Below are 21787 nucleotides of genomic sequence, written 5' to 3'. Positions count from 1 at the left end.
ATATTTCCAGGAAAATGTATTCTCCTGGTGAGCTCAGGAGTATCCTATGCGTAGTGGACCTGACAACCGTGTCCCCACCATTTGTGAGAACTATCCGTAACTCAGGAAGAGCCAAGTGACAAAGCTTGTTCCAAAGACGACTGTGAAACAGACACAAGACACATCCAAACACACAGATGCTTCATTCATCATCACATCTGCCGGTCGAGCAGTTTTATTTACTTTACTTTGTCAAATACAGGAATTTCATGTACAGAAGAGGAAACTGGGAACTAGAGAATGAAGAAGCTGTACACTATGTACACATCAAAACAACAGATATGCTCTGCAAGAATCAAATTATGGCAAAGATCAACCAACAACCAACAGATAAAAATGACATTGACATTAAAACACACACATTAATGCTTTTGGATCGCTTCACGCCGAAACCTTCTTTCAGGAAGTCTCGTTTTTTTTTTTTTTTTTTCGTCTCTGTGGTCAGAGGAGTCAACTCTCTGCTTGTCTTTTTAAGAACGAACAGAAAGAACACAGCTTGGTTTTTCAAACACCCTGAATCTCAACTGCTTTCAAAGTGAGGCAGGAGACTATTACATAGTCTTTGTGAAACACTGCAGTGTTCCAGTCGGCGCAAGTTTTATCTCTGTTGGTGACAGAAGCAAAGAAAAACGGAGGGTCATTTTATGTACACCTCTTCGTTCAAAAATGAGCCAACCATCTCCAGAGTGCCTTTTCTTTTTTTTCAAAAATTTATAAATAATACAAAGTGTTATCAATACATTACTTATAGACAGTGCGTGTCTGTGTGAGTGCATGTGTGTGTTTGAATACTCGGTAAGCCTTCACAAAAAGTGCTTGATCGCAGTCCCCGACTTTCACATTCACGGCGACGCCCCCCCTCCCGGGGCGGTCGCCCCCATACTCGGCAAATACTTTTTAAAGTGGGGTCATCAACGCTGGGAGTCCAGTCCATCAGGCTTTGGCACTGAGAGCCAGGAGCTCCATGAAGGAGTTGAAGAGGCTCTCCAGCCAGCTCTGGTTGGCCATGCACTGCTGCACCACCTCCTCCTGGCCCGGATCCTCTGCTGCCTGTTCAATGCTGTCCGTCTGCACAGATGTTAGAGGAAGACAAGTCAAGGACAAACTGAAGGACAGAGGCGTCTCGGAAAGGAGCAGTCGGCGCTCACCTCCTTCTTGCAGTGCAGGAAGGTGTGATACTTGTAGTGGTGAAGGGAATGATAGAGGCTGTAGATCCGGCAGGTCTCAATGGAGGTCTTCAAATCCTAAGAGACAGGACAGAAGTCAGTGAGGAGAACACCAGGAACAGCCTGCAGAAGTGCACACTCGGCTCATCTTTCATCCACTGAACCCCAAAAAACAACAGGTTTTATTTCAATTACTTTTTCTTTCTGTTCTTCAGCCTTTTAGTCTTGATTGCGCTTTATTTTTTTCTAATATTCTTTGTGAAAATGATAAACAGCGCCATCTGCTGGGCTGTAGAAGTAAATCTATAAAAGTTTCATAATGAATGAATCACATTTTAATATTTGAAGCCAGAATGATCAAATGTAAATTAAATCTATGCAATCAAATTTTCTATATATGAGCGCATGTTTTAATGAATAATTTAATGAATAGTTCACACTTTAGACTGGGGAACATACATTGCCTATAATTAGGGTAATTACTAGCTTATTAATTGTCAATAATCAGTAATAATAATAGTAATGATGCTGAAGTTTCAGCAAGCAACAAGACACAAATCAGTACTTTCTGAGTAATATGCTGCTAATACATAGGAATAACAAGGTTTTATTTTTTGTTGTTGTAAGATATTCTTCCCTAATTTGAAGTGTGATCAAATAAAAATATGAACATAGTATTGAGTCATTGGACCTATTCATAATTATTTGTATTTGTAAGTATTTGTCCGATTATGACTGTGATATTGTCCGAGATGCGTCAGAACAAGGATCACGAAGAAGAAGCCGACCTGCTGTTTGGGAATGCTCCTCTTTCCTCGGTTCAGTGTTTTGCGGTTGTACCCCTCCCCACCCAGGTGGATCTTGACGGTGCCAGACTCCAGGGGGTCTGCGACCATCTTGGGGAAAATATTGAGAGCCTCCTGAAGAGAAGCGGAGCGAGACAGGAGGTTAGGTCAGCGACCACACGAGGAGCTGCTGTCAGTGGAGGGTCACCTGGTGCTGAGCACTCATGTTCACTCTCCTCAGCAGCCTCTTCTTCTGCTCGCTCAGGAGACTGTCGATCTTCCTCATGGGTGGGAGGTACAACTCATCTGGGAGGGTTCATGGGGAGAGTCAGAGCAGGAAAACAGGAGATGGAAGGGTAAGACTCGCTTTGGACCACTGACCATCGGTGTCCTCCAGCGCCTGGATCATGTCAGGGTCGAGGGCCGTGCTGACCAGCATTTCCACGTAACTCCTGAACATCTCCCTCATGGCGCGGCTGTTGAAGCCAGCCCGCGGCGGCCCTGGAACACACAACGCTCTGCCCTGAGACAGCTTTTTGCACAACCTCTTTCTGAGCCTGTCTATGAACAGCAGTCATCCCTGTAACACTGCACAGCTCTGGAATGTTATTTCTGTATGAAATCTTGCTTTGCAGGAAGACTGGGACACTTCTGGAAGAGTTTTTTCGCCACTAGAGGCCGCTAATCCCCCACCGATCGTTCACCAAGTGCTGACCTTCATCCTCACTGGGTTGAGAGGAGTCAGACTCGGAGGACGAGGACGGCACCTCCTTCAACCACTTCTTCCTCTTCTTGGGAGGTGGCTCTGCCTTGTCCTTGGAACCTTTGGCTCTGGCCTCGATCTTCACCTTCTCTCCTCTCTTCTCCTCCTTCACCTTCTCCACAGCTCCCCCTCTCCTCTCACGCTCCTCTTTGACTTGCTCCCTTTGCTTCTGCTTCTCCCTCTCCTCCTTCTCCCGCTGCTCCTTCTCCTCCCGGCGCTCCCGCTCCTGTCGCTCCTTCTCCCGACGCTCCCGCTCTCTCTTCTCTCGCTCCTTTTCTCTCCTCTCCTTCTCCTGTTTTTCCCTCTCCTTCTGTTCCGCCTCCTGTCTTTCCCGTTCTCTTTGCTCCCTTTCTTTCCTCTCCTTCTCTCTTTGAGCCCTTTCTTGCTTCTCTCTCTCTTTGCGCTCCCTATCCTGGGCCTCCCTCTCTATTTGCTCCTTCATGTGAGCCTCCTTCTCCCTCTCTTTCTTTTCTCTCTCCTGTTGCTCCCACTCTCGCCATTCTCTTTCCTTCTGTTCTCTTTCCAGCTTTTCCTTTTCTTGATATTCCCTCTCCTGTTTCTCCTTTTCCCTCTGCTCCCTTGTCCTCCTCTCCTTCTCTTCCCATGCCTCCCTTTCCTTCTGCTCCTTCTTTTTTCTCTCCCTCTCCTTGAGCTCCTTCTCTCTTCTCTCACTCTCCTGTTTCAGAAGCATCTTTTTCTCCTTCTCTCTACGCTCCTTCTCTTTAAGCTCAAGTTCATTCTCTCGGCGTTCCCTCTCCTTCTGTTCTCGTTCTAGCTTCTCCTTCTCCTCCTTTTCCCTTCTCTCTTTCTCTTTAAGCTCTTTCTCTAGCCTGTCTCTCTGATCTTTCTCCCTCAGCTCCTTCAGCTCTCGCTCCTTCTGCCTCTCCTTGTCTTCTCTCTCAGCTCGAGGTGGAGTTTGACTGTGAACCGTGGGCAACTGCTTTGGTAGAGACTGTCGCCTGGAAAGTGAGACATGAGAATGGATTAAAACTAAGGCACAGATGATGAAAAAACAAACATGGCAATCACCTCAGGGTCAGACCAGCTCGGTGCCACGGCTTTCTGGAGCACACTCGGACGTAATCCTTCTTGTTGACGTTCTCCAAAAACTTCACGTACAAACGCTGGTAGCGCATTTTGGCATCACCGAAGTATCCCAAGTACTGGAAGGAACCAGAAGAGAGCGACATGTGAAACAGAAACGATGACAACAGAAGCAGAAAATTTGTCCTGTTTCTGCGATTAAGCTGTATTAAGCTATGTCTCCATTTTCACTGGTGGTCAGAAAAACAAAAAACAAGCCTTGGATGGTTTTCATTACAATAGCTTCCGTAAGAAAGTGGGTGCCAAGAAGGCAGTGATGAATGTTCCTTGCAGATGACATCACAGGAGGACCTCATATGTGTGCTCTCTGTTGGTACACTTTTGCAAAATAACCACAGCAAATAATACAGCAAAATGAAATGTTAATATTGATTCAAGATAAGACATAAACATGACAAAAATACAATAAAATAAGAAACTGGAAAAACACTCAGACCTCCACACAGTAGCACTTCTGCACCCACTTTGAGATTTTTAACCCACTATTATTGCCCTATTCTGATATATATATATTCAGAAACAATTTTCAATATAACTGCAGTGAACTCAGATAGACAAGCAGGTGGCAGCGAAACGGAACTTGCTTGCACAATACAAACAGTAAAGGTAAAGAAGAGCTGGAGCTCAGAGAGTGACAAAGATTTTCAGGGATTTGGGGATCCAGATGGTAATACGGATGGCCACCAAAAGTAATCATCAATTATTGTTATCAATATTTCCAGAAAATTTCACTAAAATCCAACCAGCTTTTTTGTGAACAAATAACCGACCACAGCCTTCTCAGCAGAGGGAACAGTTTTTAACATCACCATGGTCCCATGTTCACTGAAAATAAAGCTGAGGTTTTTGCTTTTCATTCAGTCTGATTCAGGGGAAAAAAACAAAAGATTAAACTGTTGTCGAGAGCAAGGTGAGACGATTAACCTCTGCGCTCCACCGTTGTCCCGTTTGCCAAAAATCCATCACTTGACTTTTTTCATTTCTACACTGCTCATTTCTCATTTGTCAAGTGATGCCAGTTTTGTCTTCAGCAGATGGTGGCACGGCCCGTGCTGCACTGTGAAGCTCTGAGGACGCATTAATGCCAACATAATGGATCTGATCGCTTGTCAGAATCAAACAGAATTTCGGTCCTCTTGAGGAAACAAACTATGATTGTGAGAAGAAAGAATCTCTGAGGGCCACAAGTTGGGCGTCCATAAGTCATCTGGAGGAAATGATTCCCTCTTGATGCTGAATGAAAGACTGGAAGCGGCTTGTGACGTCAGGAGGAACTCTGCCACTGCGTTTAGCGTCAGACTCAAGTTTAAAGCATGGCTGGCCAGAACCCTGGTGACTTTTCATTAACCATGAGGAAATTGAATTGTGTTTTCGACGCTCTCGCTCTCAGATGTTAGTCAGTATTGAGTTCATCTGCAGCAGAGTTTGGATGTGGATGAGGACTCACATTACTGGTGGCACAGAACTGTCTTTGGCCATCCTTGATCTCAGGGCTGAATTTCTGGAGCAGAGCTTTCTGGACCCTCCAGATGGGCGGCGGCTCACGGCCGGTCTGCAACGCCAGCTGCTCACACAACAAAGTTCAATATCACACTGTAGCTATGTACTCATTCTTCAAGGACGCGCTCACCTTGAGAGTCCCGATGTCTTCTGTCCGAACAACAAACTCGTCCCGTTCCCTGAAGATACCCTCGCCCCCGCTCTCGCTGTCTTCCTCCTCGCTCTCCCCAGCGATGGCAGCATCGGCCTGCTTTTTGGCCAGGTGGAGGGAAGTGAGACGCTGAGAGGCCGAGGACTCATCTGGAGTCGGAGGGGACGGAGGTGATGAAGAGGATGACACTGGAGAGGAGGAGGACGGTGATGAAGGTGAGGCCTGGCCAGCTTCCGGTTCTTGGTCTTGGTCTGAGCAGGACGGAGGCGGTGTGGTGGACGGAGGCGGGACCGACTGAGCCAGCGGCAGGCTGGAGAGGGGTGAGGACGGGATCGCTGGGGGTGATGTAGATGGTGGCGGGGAGGTGCCAGCCACTGGGGCAGCCTGGTGAATTGAGGTCTGCTGCTGGTCTGAAGGAGGGTACAAGGGTTTCACCTGCTCTTTCTCCTGCGGGATGGGTGGTGGGGAGGAGGCGGAGAGAGCCAGGTGGGGGAGGGGGGAAGGGGACGAGTAGGTGGGCGGTGAGGGGGAGATAGACGACACAGAGGACAGAGGAGCCGCAGCAGGTCTGGATGGTGACTCTGAAAAAACAAACAAGACTCAGTGTCTGATTACATTTCATAAAAACACCTCAGATGTTTCTTCATTGACATGCCATCCATCGGTTTAGCTGTTCACAGCATGTGACTTTGAATTGCAGGTAAAATAAGGGGGCGTCCTTCACTATTCTGCTGTCACAAAAGACGTGGTGTTTCCCGACGCTGCTGGAGCAGTGTGTGACATCACCGACAGAAGCTGAAGAAACGTGAACCAACCTTCGACCACAGGCGTCTCAGATGTCTGATTTTCAAATCCCTGCTTGCGCTCCTCCTGTTCTGAAGGCCCCCGCTGCTTAGTTCGAGCGTCGTCCAGTCGGTCTTCACGGTCTGTGATCATCTCCTGCCTTCTGTCCTCCTCTTTCCCAGCCTCTTGCTGCACCACTCTTTCCTCTGCTTCCTCTCTGTTCGACGGTGGCGAGACAAAGTCTTCCTCTTCTTCTTCCTGCTGCTGCGAGTACGTGAGCACTTCTTCTTTCTCGTCCTCCATGCTGTCGGAGGGTATCAGTGGGGGAACAGCCGGAGGAGGAGGTGTGCAAAGTGGTGGCTCCTCGGGGGAAGGAGGGGCTTTTGCCAAAGCAGAGGCCATGGCCGCAGCCAGGGAGTGTGGCGTGTCATAGAGTGCCGAGATGGCAGAGGAGATGCTCTTCTGCAAGTCCTGGTTCTTGCTGACAGAGTCTTCCTCGTCGGAGGAGAAGGACGGCAGCGTCTCAAGGTTCCGTTTCAGCTCCTCATCCAAAGGTTTGCAAGGACTTGGGCAGTTGCTCAAAGCCAGGTTGGCACCCTCGCCCTCCCCGTCTTCGCTGAACGAGCCTGACTGCTGCTGCGGAGGAGTCGGTGGCATGGGAGGAGGAGACAGAGGTCGGATGCCTCCTTTCAGAGAGGAGCACGCATCCAGGGCCACCTGCTCATCAGCGTCTGGCCCCAGCTCAAGATCTGGAGGCTTCTTGCCGGTCTTTAGGAAATCCAAAAATGAAGCCATGAAGCCAGGTTTGAAGTCAAAGCACTTGTCATCAGCCTGCAGGAGAGCATCATCGGTTAGAAACAACAACACTGATCAATCAACCTGAAAAACAAGTCTTCAATTTCCCTGATTACGGTTCTCCCTCGGACACATTCAGATGTGATACGAAGTGTATGTCATTAATTCGTATTTGTCCAGCAGGGTGTGTGAAACAGAGAAAGGACAGTGACATATTTCCACCATTAGGTGTCAGTAAAGACGCGTTACTTAATATAGCGCCTCATGTACAGTATGCATGAGTAAACAAAGATTAAAAAAAAGGTGTGAAGCATGAACTGCATTCGTCGGCGGATCAAAATTCTTTATCATGAAATTTGTGTCACGATCATGCTGATAGCCAGAGTGTGATGTGAGGCACAGTATGGTTTAGGACCAATAATCTGAGTCGTTCATTTAAATTAGAATAGTACAGGCACACGAGTGTATATTGTAGTATCTTGCACATCAGTAAATATAACAACAACAATACATTTCACATGTTTGTGTTGAGCATATTTTCCAGTACTGCAGCACATAATATTTTGCAGCAGCATGAACTATAGCTGCAGCTCTGGTTCCATGTCTCCACGTCTCAGACTCCCTGATAACATACTGTATAGGTAATAACACAGAGGAGTCAGCAGGTGGCAGCAAGGGTCCTGCACAGAAAAATGTAGTAACCGTGGCAACAGCTGCCCTGGTAACAGTGATTTCTCTCCTCTCTCTTTTGTCAGTCAGAAAATACTGGCTGTCAGTCAGCTATAACCTCCTTCTTTCCAAACCTCTATCCGCAAAAACAGGACTGCAATATTTGCCTGTTATTCACCGTCATGCCTACATTTGCTGGTGGTCGTCGAAGCTCCGGTGTTTTTTTTCCTGGAGCGCCCATAGGCTGCTCAAGAGTGAGGAACAAAGATGGATGGGGTATAAATTACAGATGAAGCTCGGTTTGGAGAGGCTTAGAAGCAACTTACTGAACTGGAGAGTTTCTGCATGCTGCTCCAGGATTCGGGATGAAGGGGGTCCTCCATTTCTTTCTTCCACGTCATCTGTCACAGAAGGAGAAGCAATAAGAGCCGCATGATATATTTACCTGAAGAATTCTACCAATTCCTCAGCTAGATTTGAATGACTCTGTGTGTAGGAAACCATGGTTATAGACAATACAATATTCCGGTATAGTATCATTGTGAATGCACTGGCTGCATTGATTATAATAATTGATTTTAGATTTTTAATTGATTTTCTTTAAATGAATCTTTTTATTTCAACACTCATTTTGCTATGAGTCTCTGTCTCTGTCAGATAAGATCACTCACCGACTCACCTGAATACCATTTTATTAACTGAGCTCTAGAGTCTGAGCACGGTGGGTGAGATGAGCTACAGGTTGACTGCAGTATTTTTTCAAATTCCTGCATTTCAATGGATTAACTGGTCGACCGCTGCATCCCCACAAGCTCCACCACAATTAATGGTAATTGCTGAGCTTCACAAAACTACATTACAAACACATTAAATATTGATATGCCAAACCACATATGATATGTAAATACAAGCTTGATGCCGGAGCGTCAATAAAATACAGTACGCTGGCGGAGCTTTCATTAAAACGGCTCTTTGTCTGAGTGACAGGATTCTGGTTCCAGCAAGAATAAAAAAAATCTCCAGCTTCGGCTTTCTTCACCAAATGTACTGCAGTTTTTGTGCGAGATATTTGACGTCTTGCCACACTCCTCCATGTGGCCATCTCTCTTGGGAAACAAGAAAAGTCTCAGCTTTGGTCACACGTCTGCGCGCCAGTCCATTCAAATGCGCAGGCTAAAAATCTCTGTTCAGTTCAGATGAAGGACGAATTGCACTGAAGTAAATCACAATACTATTGGAATTACATTTTTTATTCTAAATTTCCTGCCATTTATTTAAACAGTGCTACTTTAGCTTTTAGCTAATAAAGATAACTGAACCTAAACAATGATGTGTGCTGCACAGCATCTCATACATATATGCAGTAAATACTATACAGAAGAATAGCACATTATTAATTCTGTAGTATAGTGGGTTACACCTTGCTCAAAGCACTCACCTATAACGCATTATTACTGCATTCATAGTGCATTTCTAAGGCTTCATGGAAGATGTTATGAATGTTCATAGTCAAGCATTATAAGGTGCAGAATTTGAAAGAACAGTGCTCTCATTTCTAATAATAATAATGACGTACTGTGTGGACAGGTTAAGGGTTAGGATTATGGTGGAGTCTATAACTAGGTTCATAGAATTATAGTATAGTGCAGTACATTTCAACATAGTACAGCACAGTGTAGCCTAGAGTACTAGTGTAGACGATTGTGCTCAGTCTCGAGATACTTGTCTTTACCTCTTCAGGTTTCTGATGATGCTTCATCATTTTGTCTTGCATCTGGTTGAGCTCATTTCTGCCAATGTCCATGGTGGAACTGGGTCCAGGGCTGGTACCCAAGGAAGGCGCCGAACCCACCGAGCCGTCAGACAGAACAGGATCAGTGCTGGACAGCGAATCTGTCCGTAACAGCGAGTCTGATGAGGTCATGGCCGAAACAGGCATTTTAATCTGAAATTCAAAAAGAATCTTGGTGAGAAAAATACATTTGGTTTTGTTGAATTGTCACTCCAGTTTTGATTTGACTATATGGCCAACACCCAAGACAAAAATCTGAAAAATGCTAAGCCTTTTCTCTAGTTTCTCCTGCTTTGCCGACAGAGTCAAAGGTTCAAATTCATTTGAAACTTGTTCAACGGCACAATCAACTCATGATGGTTAAAAACTGTAATGCAGAACACAACTCCTTTCATGTCCCTCTCATCGCGAGCACAGTAGAACCCGGCAGTTTCATTTTTTAATCAAAGCTGATTCGTCTGTATGATCAATCACACGTCATGTGCGATTGCCTGCACTGTGGTCATGTTATCGATCACTGCTGGAGTGGCGCTTGATTTACCTTCATAGGTGGGATTGGCTCGTGCTGCTGCTCCTGTGGTGGTTGATGGTGGTTCGGCTGATGTTGAGGATGCATTTGGTGCTGGGGATATGGCACATGCTGTGGTTGATGGTGCAGGAGATGATGTTGCTGTGCGGCTTGGTGCAAGTCTGGCTGCTGCTGAAGGTGCTGCTGGAGATGCTGCTGTTGGGAGAAGTGCTGCTGCTGCGGCGGATACAGCTGGGTTTGTGCTTTGTTCATGTCTCGGTGCATTTCCATTATTCCTTCTTCCCTCCTGCCTCTGCCTCGACCACGGCCACGACCCCTCCTGCTCTCTCCCGGAACGGATCCCATTAGCCCCCTGCAGTAAGGAGGCTCGGGAAGAGGGCGTATGCGAGGCCTGCCCCGTGGCCGAGGAGGGCCCTCGCGTTTTGGTTTGGTTGGTTTCCTGCCTCGTTTCTTTGGTCCGTCTGGGGGAAGAAGCGGTTGAGGGTGTCCAAGGGATGAATAGCTTGAGGGTTGGCAATAGTCCAGATCACCCATGAGTGGACTCAGCCCACTTAGGCCTGACGCCCCACCGACCTTTCTGCAGCTTGAAACCAAGTCAGGGAGCAGATCAGGAAGGCGGCGACTGTTGAGACGGATGTCAGCTGGAGCGTCGGCCTTGTCCTCATCATCTTCAAACTCATACTCCTGTGCATAAGTTTTCTTCGTCTGAGGTTGTGGCTCACGTCGCTGTTTGAGCAAGTGAAAGGAGCTGGTCTTCAACAACTTTTTGGGTCGAGAAGAACAGAAGATGGGAGAGGTGAGACCACTGTTGTTGGAACTTCCCACTCCCAAATTGCCGATCATTTTATTGACAGAGGCATCGCCTGGAACGGCAGAATTCATTCCCATGCCGGGCGTTTGCGACTGGATGAGTCCCAGCTGGTCAGTGTTCACAGTCGAAGGAAGCTCATGGGTTTTCAGCGACTCCAGGTCTAAGTGCATACTTCCATTTCCATGCCCTTGTAGGCTCTGACAGTACTGACCATAGCCTTGATCACCGTGATGGCCTACCATGTTATAGCGCTCTGAGGGACCTCCTGTCTTCAAGCCATCCATCCCCTCTGGCCCTTGTCCACGCACCTGGGAAAGGCTTTCTTGAACTCCCTGTCCAGGGCCAGTCATGCCAGCACAGCTCGACTTGTAGTCGGCGGAGCAGAACATCTCATCCATTCCAGGAAAGAATGGCCGGTCCTCATCATTTAAAAGAGAGTCCGGAAAGCAGATCGATGATAAAGAAGAGAAGCGCTGCTGTTGCTCTTGTTGACTCTGACCGTGAGGTCCTTTGCCAACAGGACTCACCGCATCAAACTGGTGTTGCTTGAGTTGTTCTAATTGGGAATGTGACATCTGGTTTTCAGGCTCTCTCTGCGGAGGCTGCGCTTGTTGTGGGGTCCTCAGGTTTGATGAGATTTGGTTGGAGTGCTGGTGAGACAGCTGGGAGTGTGATAACTGGTGGAGAGAGTGTGTCTGTTGGCTCAGGTGAGCGTGAGCCGCAGGCTGGTTGAGATGGTGCAAATGAGAAGGAGTGGACAAGCCCATACTTGGCTCAGAGAGGAAGTCGTGGAGCTCCGATGCTTGTTGCTGGGGGTGATGATGGGACGCTAGACTGTGCTGTTGTCTGTGACTGTCCCCAACAACACCCTCTTCCCCTGGAATGCTAACCCTCGGAGCAGCTCGATTAATGGCACCACCACTTGCCCTGCCACTTGTCTGAGAAAGCGACGGGTCTATCATGTCCAGCTCCGACACCGTGTTCTGGTTGACTTGGATTTGATCTCTCGACTGGCCTCCAAGGCTGTAATGGGTCTCCATACTCTGAGTCTGAAGCTGATGTTGCAGTTGTGAAGTTTGACCCTGTGGATGGGGGTCCATTCCAACCGGCCCCGCCCTTCCAGTCGGACCCATTATTGCCTGCTGACCTAGAGCATGTTGCTGTTGCTTGGACTCCATCTTTGACGTAGGGGTATGAGAAAGGACTGATTGCAGCATGTGAGTTTGTTGTGGGGAGTCTGTTGGCGAGTCCATCATTGAGATGGAGACCTGGCTCTGCTGGGCCTGCTGTACATCCGGGGTACTACACAAGTAGTCAGACCTCTCTGCAGACTTTTTCACCTCGATGTGAGCGTGGTGTGAATGAGGGTAGCTTTGCTGCGGCAGCCGTGAGTGCTGCGACAGCAGAGGTTGCTGACAGTGTTGCTGGGACTGTGATGGTACATGGGAGATGTGGTGAGATTGTTGGGAGTGTTGATGCTGAGCATAGGGGTCTGCACGTCCATAATTGACAACAGAGCTGAGCGAGTCATGTTGCTGATGAGAGTGAGCGCTATGGGAGTGGGATAGGGACTCACTGTCCCCAACTACTCCACCACCATTGGGCTTCGGCAAGGCCAACTCTGACTTTGTTTGTTTCCTGCTCATTTCCATTTGACTGTTTAATCCACCTGTCCCATCAGCAATCGATATTCCTGAACTGTTGGTGGTGTTGTTTGCACGAATGACACTTTGAAGGTGATAGCGTTCTTCGGACATTTTGCTCATGTCGTAGGCGACTCCTTTGCCTTCACCCTCTCGAGTCAGCGGGAGCTGTTGGGGGATTTGCTGTTGAGGAGGGTGATGCTGCGAGGGGTGCCCGGTCGAGCTCTCAGCATGCAGGATATGATGTATGAGGAAGTCATCGTCATCCTGTTCATTCTGGGTGCGCTCCACTCCTAACATATTCGTCTCCGATTTTGGCTTGGGTGGTGTAGAGTGGTAAGACTGGCTCTGCTCCTGATGTGTGTCAGGATAAGCTTGTGGTGAGGACATATACGTGGGTGAGAGGATGTTGGGTATATATTTACTGGCCCCTGAGGCTCCAGGGGACTGTGCAGGTCGAGCAGCGGCTGGAGAGTGCAAACCAGGTCGGCTGGTGGCAGAAGGGATGGATGGTGAGGAGCTGGAATCGTGGTAAGAGCTGCTGCCCCCGTTACCGATGGAAGTGCTGCTTCCTGATCCTGCAGATCCAACTCCGCTTCCATGAGTAGACGCTCCAGAAGGAGGTCCACCAGCTGATGATCCCGGAGCACTCCCGTAGCCCAAGGACGGACTGTCAGCTCTTCTAAGAGAACCAGAGCCATAGTTAGAGTCACCATAGACGATCTCTGCGGAGAAGGAGCGTCCTCCAGATCCTATACCACTATAAGACTTTCCACCAGTGCCAGGCGTGGCTGAGCTCAATTCCTGGGCCTGCGGTGAGCTAAAGCCTCCGTATGACTGAGTCATGTGTGCCGATGAAGGCTGGTTAGGAGAGAAGGACTGGGCATGTTGCTGTGGAGGGGTTTTGCCCTGGAGGCTTGTGTTGGATTTTGGCACAGGGGGAGACCCATAGCTGGATAGGCATTGTTTAGGGGCTTGCTGTTGAACAGAAGTGGATGCCTCTGCTGGTAAAGGGGGTGGAGCTGACTGAGGAGGGGGCTGTGGATGAGCTGGGGTTGACAAGGAGCCAGCACTCGTCTTGGAGCTTGATGAGGATATAGACGAAGTGGATGAAGCTGATGGTGGAGTGTGGGGCGTACGGGAAGAGGATGACAAGGATCCTGAAGAAGAGTAGCCACTGCTGGAGCCAGTGCTCTTTGCTCCCTTGGCGCCCGACGAAGACACAGAGGAGCTGGAGGCTGTAGTGTATGGTGTTTGAATGATGGGGCGATATGTCTGTGAGTCTGACTGTGGTGAGGGTTTAGGGTCTGAAGATGGGCTTTGCTCACCCAGGGGGCTGCAGGACAAACCAGGACCCCCATGCCGGTGGTGACTGGACATTTGGGGGTAGCCTGCGGAGCCACAGCTCACATACTGTTGAAGAGGGAGGGCTGGAGCTTGAGCAGGAGACGAGCGTTGATAATGCTTGATCACACTGTCCTGACGGGGCATGGTCCTCTCTTGAGGAGGATGGGACTGAGGGTGGCTGGTCGGCAGCAGGGCTGATGTGGATGAGAACATGGAGGCATTATAGAGCTGAGATGACTGGCTGTGGAGTTGGGAGGACAGCAAGTTGAACTGGGGAGAGGGAAGGTGGCAGCTGGAGGAGGAGGGAGGAGCTTGGGATTGAGAAGGTGCCGGAAGCTCCTGCGAGCTCCGATATGTGGCACTCTGGGAAGATAGCAAACGATCAAAGCCCAAACTGGACTGGGAGGGTGCTTTGATGTGTAGAAGGGGATCGTGGGGGGACAGCAAACCATTGGAGTTGGGGCTGTAAGTGGGGGCGTCCTGCAAGGATAGTGACGGAGTGAAGGATCGTCCAGAGAAGGAACCTGGATGTTGGTATGCAGAAAGGGCTGAAGAGGGTGGGAAGGAGCCGGAACCAGGAAGGGCCCCGGATATAAAGAGCTCAGCTGGGGCCGGTGTATGCATTGCTACAGGACACAACACCACAGGAGTAAAACTGGATTATAAAAGTCGACAGGTTTAAATATGAACAAAACAATTATGTGCCTATTTTAAGCAATTACAAAAAAAAAAAAAAGAACGGCACAGACGAATAATGCATTTTTTTTTCCAAGTATGGCAGTCTGCTAACAAGCTGATACTCACCCGTCTGCCAAGACGGAGTGCGAAACTGTGATAGCAGTGAAGAAGCAGAGGGTGGGTGCTGAGGACCCCGGGACTCCAGCGCGGAAATCAGATTCATGACAGACGGATCAGGACCCGAGGGGCTGGCATGGTGGAGTCCGGCATCGAACAGCCCCGATAGGCCTGGCAGCCAAACAAGCATTTAAAATTACACACTTTACAGACGAATGTCACTTTGTGTCATCCGCTCAGCAGATTTTACCACTGACGTTTAAAAAAATAAATATTTGGTGAGAGGAAATCTGAACACAGCGCAGAGGCACTGCCTTCCTCTTTGTCTTAATTAAATCTTAATTCTCTCTATTAATTCCCAGGAGGAAAAATCCAGGGGCAAAGGCTGCCATGGAGAGTTTCAGAAGCAATTAGGTTGCCTCTGTGGACAATTAAGTGGCCCTATTTTACCTCATGAATCTCCTCTCTCTGTGATGAGAAAGTGTGGCTAAACAGTAAACAGCCGGGCACATTAAAGAATGACAAATGACGGCCAGAATCCTCACTGAAGTTTGGGGTCTTAAATGGGGTATTTAAAAAACAGGAGCTCAATCTTGTGCCACATTTCTCCAATGTTTGGCTCAAGTGCTTGTCAGAATCCTGTCTGTGGAGCAGCCAGGTCGCTGGCCTCATGCTAGCTGGATGGAAAATTTGGAGGGGATCGATGCCATGTTGAGGGCTGGGCTGGGACGCCTGTAAAAACCACTGCGACTGGCCTCAGACAATTGAAACAGCCCAGGTTCCAAAGCCAAAACTTCCATTTCAGAAGTTTTCAAGAGAAACTTGTAATCCAAGTGACTGACATTGATAAAAAAAACATTAATCCTGATCCTGAAAGGCGGCTGTTGGGCACATGCCAAAACATTTTAGAACAGCAGGGGTCATCCATGAAGATTATTGAACATCACGTCGTCAGGATTTCAGTCTGCCCATTTTCAGAACAGGACAATTCACCTGTAGAGCGTGCAGAAACGCAATGCCGCTCCAGACGTGGAGAGCAGATTACGAATTAGAAATGTTACACAGGGTGCATGATATATGTTCTGGTACTGTCATCTACAACACACAGACACACACTCAGTCAATCTGCTCACGTCATCTCCAAGACATACACTAAAAAAGGGAAATTTATTAAGACTACTGTTTAATTACTGTCAATATTTAAGTCTCCTTATTTCAAGTATAACATTTTTAAGTCGGATTTTGTTGCCTATATATAACAGTGATGTATCAGGTTATAACTGAAGACAACATCAAAGAAAAAGGTAAATGATAAAAATCTTTTATGAGTTTTTCATGTGGAACATTGTAGTAATGGATGCATGGATGCTAGAATGAGAACTGCTAACCAAGTGTGCGTCCCGCGGCGCCCCAGGCCCCTGCCTGTCTAGAGCTTCCTGGGTGGTGGTTGGTTGCATAGCCCTGGAGGGGATGAGGGGTGCCATAGGCTTGCCGGTGGAGCAGCTCTGAGTCTGGGTGGGATGACCTGGAGCTCCCATACACGAGGCTGCAAGCACAAGTTTAGACTTTGTTAACACCGTTTGGAAGCACTAAAAGCAGCTCATATCATGCTCACAGTTGACGTGCCATGCTGCAGTTCCTTATCAGCACAAGACATAACAACTTTGGAAATGGGTTATATAAAGAAACAAGCAACCCTTTGTGATCTTGACCGTAAAACACAGAATTTCCCGAATGTGGAATCGCAGGAGGGAAGTGTGGTTTGATGGGGGACTCTGGAGGATGAATGATCTTTTAGACAGCAAATTCAAACCTTTCCTGAGGTTTGATTCCTAGTAGTGTGCGATATTATGGTTTTATCAGAGGCCAATAAATTAGAAACAATACTCCTCTGTGCAGCCATCTTGAATTGTTTTCAAAGTGATTCCATTCCTACAGTTTATTGCAATGATCCGCTCATTACAACCATCTTTTTTATCATGTGTGGCTCTTGTTTATTCATATATAACCCTGCTCTGACTATAACCCTCTCATCCCCATCATTTGTTTTGCACTCCACTTATCCCCGGCCCTTCATTTCAGCCACTTCTTGTTTTTAATCATTTTTCATTGCTGTGCTGTAAAACTTAACCTTGAGAGCACGGCTGACATTCACGTCTACATATGGCTCTCAAACACACATCAATCACAACAACATATTGACGCTCTGCCTGGTGTGGGTCCCCAAATGTGCTGTTAACTTGTTATCTCTGGAGGGACGTTCCCAGTCAGAAGGGTGGAAGAAGAGACTGAGGAGCAGGTCTGGATCATGCAGTCAGACACCACGAAACTGCTCAATTATTACTGTTTGGTTAAAGGTGAACTTAGTCACCTCACCATTCAGGTGCCCTTCAAGTGACTCCGTACATTTCGTCCAGCATCGAATTTCTTTTTGCAGAGTCAACAACGTTCACCAGACATCAGTCTATCCTTCTCTGATACAGAACGGTGAGTCTTACTCTGGGCAGCATGCTCATATGCAGAACAAACCCTTGACCTGAGGTGGCCTTAGCACGGAACGGGGGCCTTATGCGGCCTTCTGCCTGTATTTATGTGGTCCTCATGAGGTCAGTGCAAAATTAGAAAACTAATAAAAAGCAGTTATAGTTATCAGAAAATACCTTGTAAAATAGTGCCTTCAGATTCAGATTTAAATGACCTCAAAAAGCCTTCCGATATTTATAAACAATCAAACTGTTTTCTTATTTTCACACAGTTTTCTGTCATTAAAAGCACACAAAAAAAGTTAAATTTAACACTCTTTGTCAACTGTCCGTCTGTCCTTCTGTCTTTTGGCTTGAGGGTCCTTCCCTGCCTCAGATATTGGTATGTCTTTTAATTCTGTGAGTCCAACTCTAGAATAACCAACTCTTCATTTGTCCACAACAGCTCATCACACAGCTCATCAGAAGACACTTTTCACTTTGTTTTCCTCTGATGGAAGTTTCTATATAGTTGTTGACAGTGACAATTATCTTCCCTAGCTTTTCTTAATAGCTAACATTAATTTTGATCCAACAATCTCCTTGACCACAAAAGATGACCTGGTGGGCCAGATTTGAGCACTGGTCCGGAGCCAGTCTTTGAAATAAATGGAGAGAAAAAAAGAGGAGGCAGCTACGGAAGATCAGGAGTGACAAGAGAAAAAATGAAACATAAATAACAATAGTAATAATAAAGCTCTATTCATATAACATATTTTAGGACGCTGTTCACGAACCTAATCCTACCAAGAAATGTGGAAAATAAACAGAAGTAAAAGTGTATTTAAACATATTTCGTTTTGTATTCCCTGGTCAGAAGTGAGGCAAGCCACGAGGGCGACTCACAATCTGAGAAAACTCACAACACTCATCGCCAAGGACTAATGGTGGAGAGTAGGAAAACACTTTGGGTGTTACTGTCATTCACACTTCATCAAGATGTTAGGAAAGCTCTGTTTAGCTCCCGAACTTGGAGCAACAGCTCCAGCAAGTGAGGGAGGCACTTGATTCCATTGACTAAAACTAATATAATGCTCTTGTTATCTGCTTACTACTGACCTACTTAAGTGAGCACAGTGGAACACGTGGCTTGTCATAGGGGGGAAGAGATTCCAGTCAGAACATCATTAGAATCGAAGTCCAATTGTAGGCTGAAGGTTTCACAGTAATGTTGGGCAGTGTTCAGGTTTGTTGTCAAGTGCTTCACTCCGTCTCGGAAGGGTGTTTTCAACAAGCACACAGTGATCTTCAGATCATGTACAGCAGATATTTAACTACAGAATGCAGAGCTTAACACTCCACCCACACCAGGCACTGAAGTTATGGAGCATGCTTCACACCCCGGAACAATTTTTATTGTTCACAACAAAACAATTGAGACGTGTTCAAACCTCTCAGACGAATCAATGAGCTGCACTTTTCTCTTTGAAATGATGTGACTGAACATCCACTATAATGAATGAACTGGTTCTGTATTTGCAGGTGGCTTTTTCCCCTTCAGGGGGAGCTGCAGGTGCCTTAATTGTGCTGGACCTGTGTTCTGATCCAGGGGAAATCTCATATTCAGCTGCACCCAGAGGCACTTAGTGCTTCTGAGGCCACCTGCTGAGTTTTAGAACCAAGCAAAGTTTAATCACCAATCACAGAGAAGCGACCTTTCGTGAAAATAAGGGTCTTAGGGTAATTGGCAGTTTCTGTTAGCAGAAATTGACATTTTAAAAATGTATTAACATGTGTTCTGTGCAGGTGTCATTAATATGAAATGTAAACAGAGATGGGAGAGTAATTGCTAAATCTGTTAAATACAGTTAAATACAGAGCTGAATGCCCAGAAGACAGTGGAGATGGTTATAGACTTCAGGAGAGTCACAGTTTCTCTGTCCCCTCTCATGTTGGCTGGTTGACTTATTCCTATTGTAGACTCCTTCTGCTTCCTAGGAACCACCATCACTGAGGACCTCAAATGGGAGCCAACCATCAGGTCCCTCATCAGGAAGACCCAGCAGAGAATGTTCTTCTTGAGGCAGCTACGAAAACTCCGACTGCCAACGAAGTTACTGGTGGAGTTCTACACGGTCATCATCCAGTCCATCTTCACCTCCTCCATCACTGTCTGGTACAACAGGGCCACCTCCAGGGACAAGAGCAGACTGCAGCGCATCGTACATTCTGCTGAGAAGGTGATCGGTTGCAGCCTGCCACATCTTCATGACCTGTATGTCTCCAGGACCCAGACACGTGCAGGTCGGCTCAGAACTGACCCTTCTCATCCTGGTCATGGACTGTTTGTTCCTCTTCCCTCTGGCAGGAGGCTACGGTCGATCCAGACCAGATCCTCCCGTGACAGGAACAGCTTCTTCCTCTCGGCCACCAGAGTGTTGAATTCGTCATCAGGCTTTATTTTATTTTATTTTATTTTATTTTATTTCAAAGCACTTTCCTAGTTGGTGGGATCCCCATTGATCATGGCAATAAATTTGATTCTGATTCACTCTGAATAAAATATAGTAACTAATGAAATGCCGCCTCACACCTCAGAAAACTCCCCCAGATCATGCCCTAATACACACCTTCAAAATAAAAATGGCTTCTCCACTCACTTTTTGTTAGAGGGCCTCAAACTCCAGGGTCAGCAAGTATGAGACCCCTGCTCTAATATCAAATAAATAAACACAGTAGTACTGCAATGTCTAGTTGACTCACTGACCAGTCCATAGGTTGACTAGTGGTGACATCATTTTTGTATCTCTCTACGTGACATTTACTGCCCTAAACATCCAAATTATGGAACCTTTTACACATCAAAGGACATATGCCTTTTAAACCACATTTTCACCAATTAAAATTAAAATATAAAGTTTCAAAACTATATTTGACTTGTTAGAGTTGTCAAAAAAAATCATTTCCGCCCTAAAATACATGTGCCCTACTGAGATGAGGGTTTGTCTGCAAATGATTGGTACAGTGCGTAATAAGTAAATAAGATGCTTCAAATAACTTCGACCAGAGAACTAGTGACAGTTTATTTTTGAGAAAGGGTGAATTGCTCTGGGGATTTCCAGCGTTATACCTGATTATAATGAATATATTGGCTCGTATTAGTTCATAAATGAAGCAGAACAACACAAAGGAACGCCACAGAACCGCGTTGCGTTTGAACGGAGAAGAGGATGGAAGACTGATGTGGTTGTCAAGGCGACCGCTAACGTGGAGCAATGCTACCTCAGGTTAGCATAGCACCAGGCCCCGCTTCATTCCCCCACAGTTACAAGCCGTGACGCACAATGAAACCGAGCCGTGCTGCTTCCAGCTGCTGCCTTTGCTCTAAGTCGCTCCAAGAAAGGCGTCATGAATGGAGTGTCGAGGTGCTACCTGGCGTGTTGAGGAGTTCTTAGCCTGTTAGCCTGTTAGCCTCAGTGACGGAACTCTGCAGCAGTGGCCGCTGTCCAACTAAACACACTGGAATCCACTGAAAAACACATCCGGACCTGAATAAAGCCTGTGGAGGTGGATGGCGGTGGTGAATGGAGAGTAATTCCAGCTGACAGCTGTGTTCTCGACTCGGACTGTCAAGCCTTACACGCTGGCCACAGGAGGCTCCTCAGGTTGGAGACCCGGGGACTGGGCTCGCGAGTCCAGCCAGCAGGGTGGCTGACGTCTGTGTGGTGCTCGCGAGCCTCCCGGCGGGAGCGGGTGCCACTCCGGCTGGAGAACGTCTCATAGCGATCGGCATCGCTAGGACCCAGACAGGAAGTTTCTGTGGAGTGATGGAGCGATGGAGGGGCCAGCGGTGGCACCCGGGGGCCCCGGCGCGAGACAAAAGCTGCGGCGCATTCCTGAGAGCCAGATGTTCGTTCGTGTTGTCTATGATTCTGATGTGTACCCCCCCACTCCTCATCCTCCACACCTCACCTCACCCCCTCCCCTCCACTCCTCTGTCTCAGTATCACAATTAACCTTCCATCACATTCCTCGCATTTCAGACCTCCATCCTCCGCCCCCTCCCTCCCCTCCACCCCCCGCTGGATGACAATATCGGCGGTGAGGACCTGAGCCACCGCGGATGCCCCTGAATGGACGCGCTCCGGAGCCGCTGCCGGGGATGCTGAGTCCCCCCACACCCCCACACGACCCTCCTCCTCCAGCCCTTACCTTGCTTTGGCCGATCTGTCGTAACTCCATCCCGTCCCGGACCCAAGATCTCCGAATCCTGCAGCGGGATAATTCCTCTCCATGAAAAGAAAGGAGCTGGATGGAAGATGGACAGATAGTGAGGGGGAGGGGAGGGAGGAATGTGTCTCCTCGTCTCTCTCTCTCTCTCTGCGCCCGCTTCTGTTTATTTCTCCGCTTGACGAGCCTGTAGACTGGGAGGAATGGAGGGAGGAGAAGGAGCGAGAGGGGGCGGGGGAGGAGGAGGAGGAGGGGGTCACAACAGCAGCCGCGAGCACCTCCCTCCCTCCCTCCTCCGCGTGCTCCACTCTCTATTGTCTCGCGCGTGAAGCTGACGAGCTGCGGGACAGATGCTCCGTGCTCTTCACAGGACCCCGCTGATCCAAGGCCCCTCGCGCTCAACACGCCCGCACTTCTTTCCTT

At 47.7% G+C, this 21787-nt stretch overlaps 1 protein-coding gene across 2 annotated transcripts; it reads right to left on the bottom strand.

Annotated features, from left to right (window-relative positions):
- Positions 1-180: 180 nt before the first annotated feature.
- On the bottom strand, positions 181-21574 carry prr12b (proline rich 12b). Of its 2 annotated transcripts, none has more exons than XM_053852543.1 (16): positions 21347-21574; positions 16061-16218; positions 14682-14843; positions 10089-14503; positions 9488-9700; positions 8082-8156; positions 6324-7122; positions 5488-6089; positions 5305-5421; positions 3783-3916; positions 2706-3712; positions 2372-2491; positions 2199-2296; positions 1994-2125; positions 1188-1283; positions 181-1107 (listed from the first exon to the last, which is right to left on the bottom strand). In XM_053852543.1, the coding sequence occupies exons 1-16, from the start codon at positions 21427-21429 to the stop codon at positions 973-975; spliced, it is 8346 nt and encodes a 2781-aa protein (XP_053708518.1). In that variant the 5' UTR covers positions 21430-21574; the 3' UTR covers positions 181-972. The 2 variants fall into 2 exon arrangements, with proteins under 2 accessions (XP_053708518.1, XP_053708519.1); XM_053852544.1 differs by having other exon boundaries at positions 10089-14071.
- Between the last annotated feature and the right edge of the window lie 213 nt (positions 21575-21787).

The sequence above is a fragment of the Synchiropus splendidus genome, chromosome 19 (assembly GCF_027744825.2).
Source record: "Synchiropus splendidus isolate RoL2022-P1 chromosome 19, RoL_Sspl_1.0, whole genome shotgun sequence".
Lineage (NCBI taxonomy): Eukaryota > Metazoa > Chordata > Actinopteri > Syngnathiformes > Callionymidae > Synchiropus > Synchiropus splendidus.
Note: the sequence above shows the minus strand (reverse complement) of the source record. Positions and strands in the feature narration are given on the sequence as shown.

Bases quoted from the DNA above. Each gene is read 5' to 3' on its own strand.
- prr12b (XM_053852543.1), bottom strand. From the start codon at position 21,429: ATGGAGAGGAATTATCCCGCTGCAGGATTCGGAGATCTTGGGTCCGGG. The intron at 14,504-14,681 runs GTGAGTATCAGC...TGTGTCCTGTAG, and splicing joins CACTCCGTCTTGGCAGACGG to CAATGCATACACCGGCCCCA. The intron at 7,123-8,081 runs GTAAGTTGCTTC...GCTCTCCTGCAG, and splicing joins TGCAGAAACTCTCCAGTTCA to GCTGATGACAAGTGCTTTGA.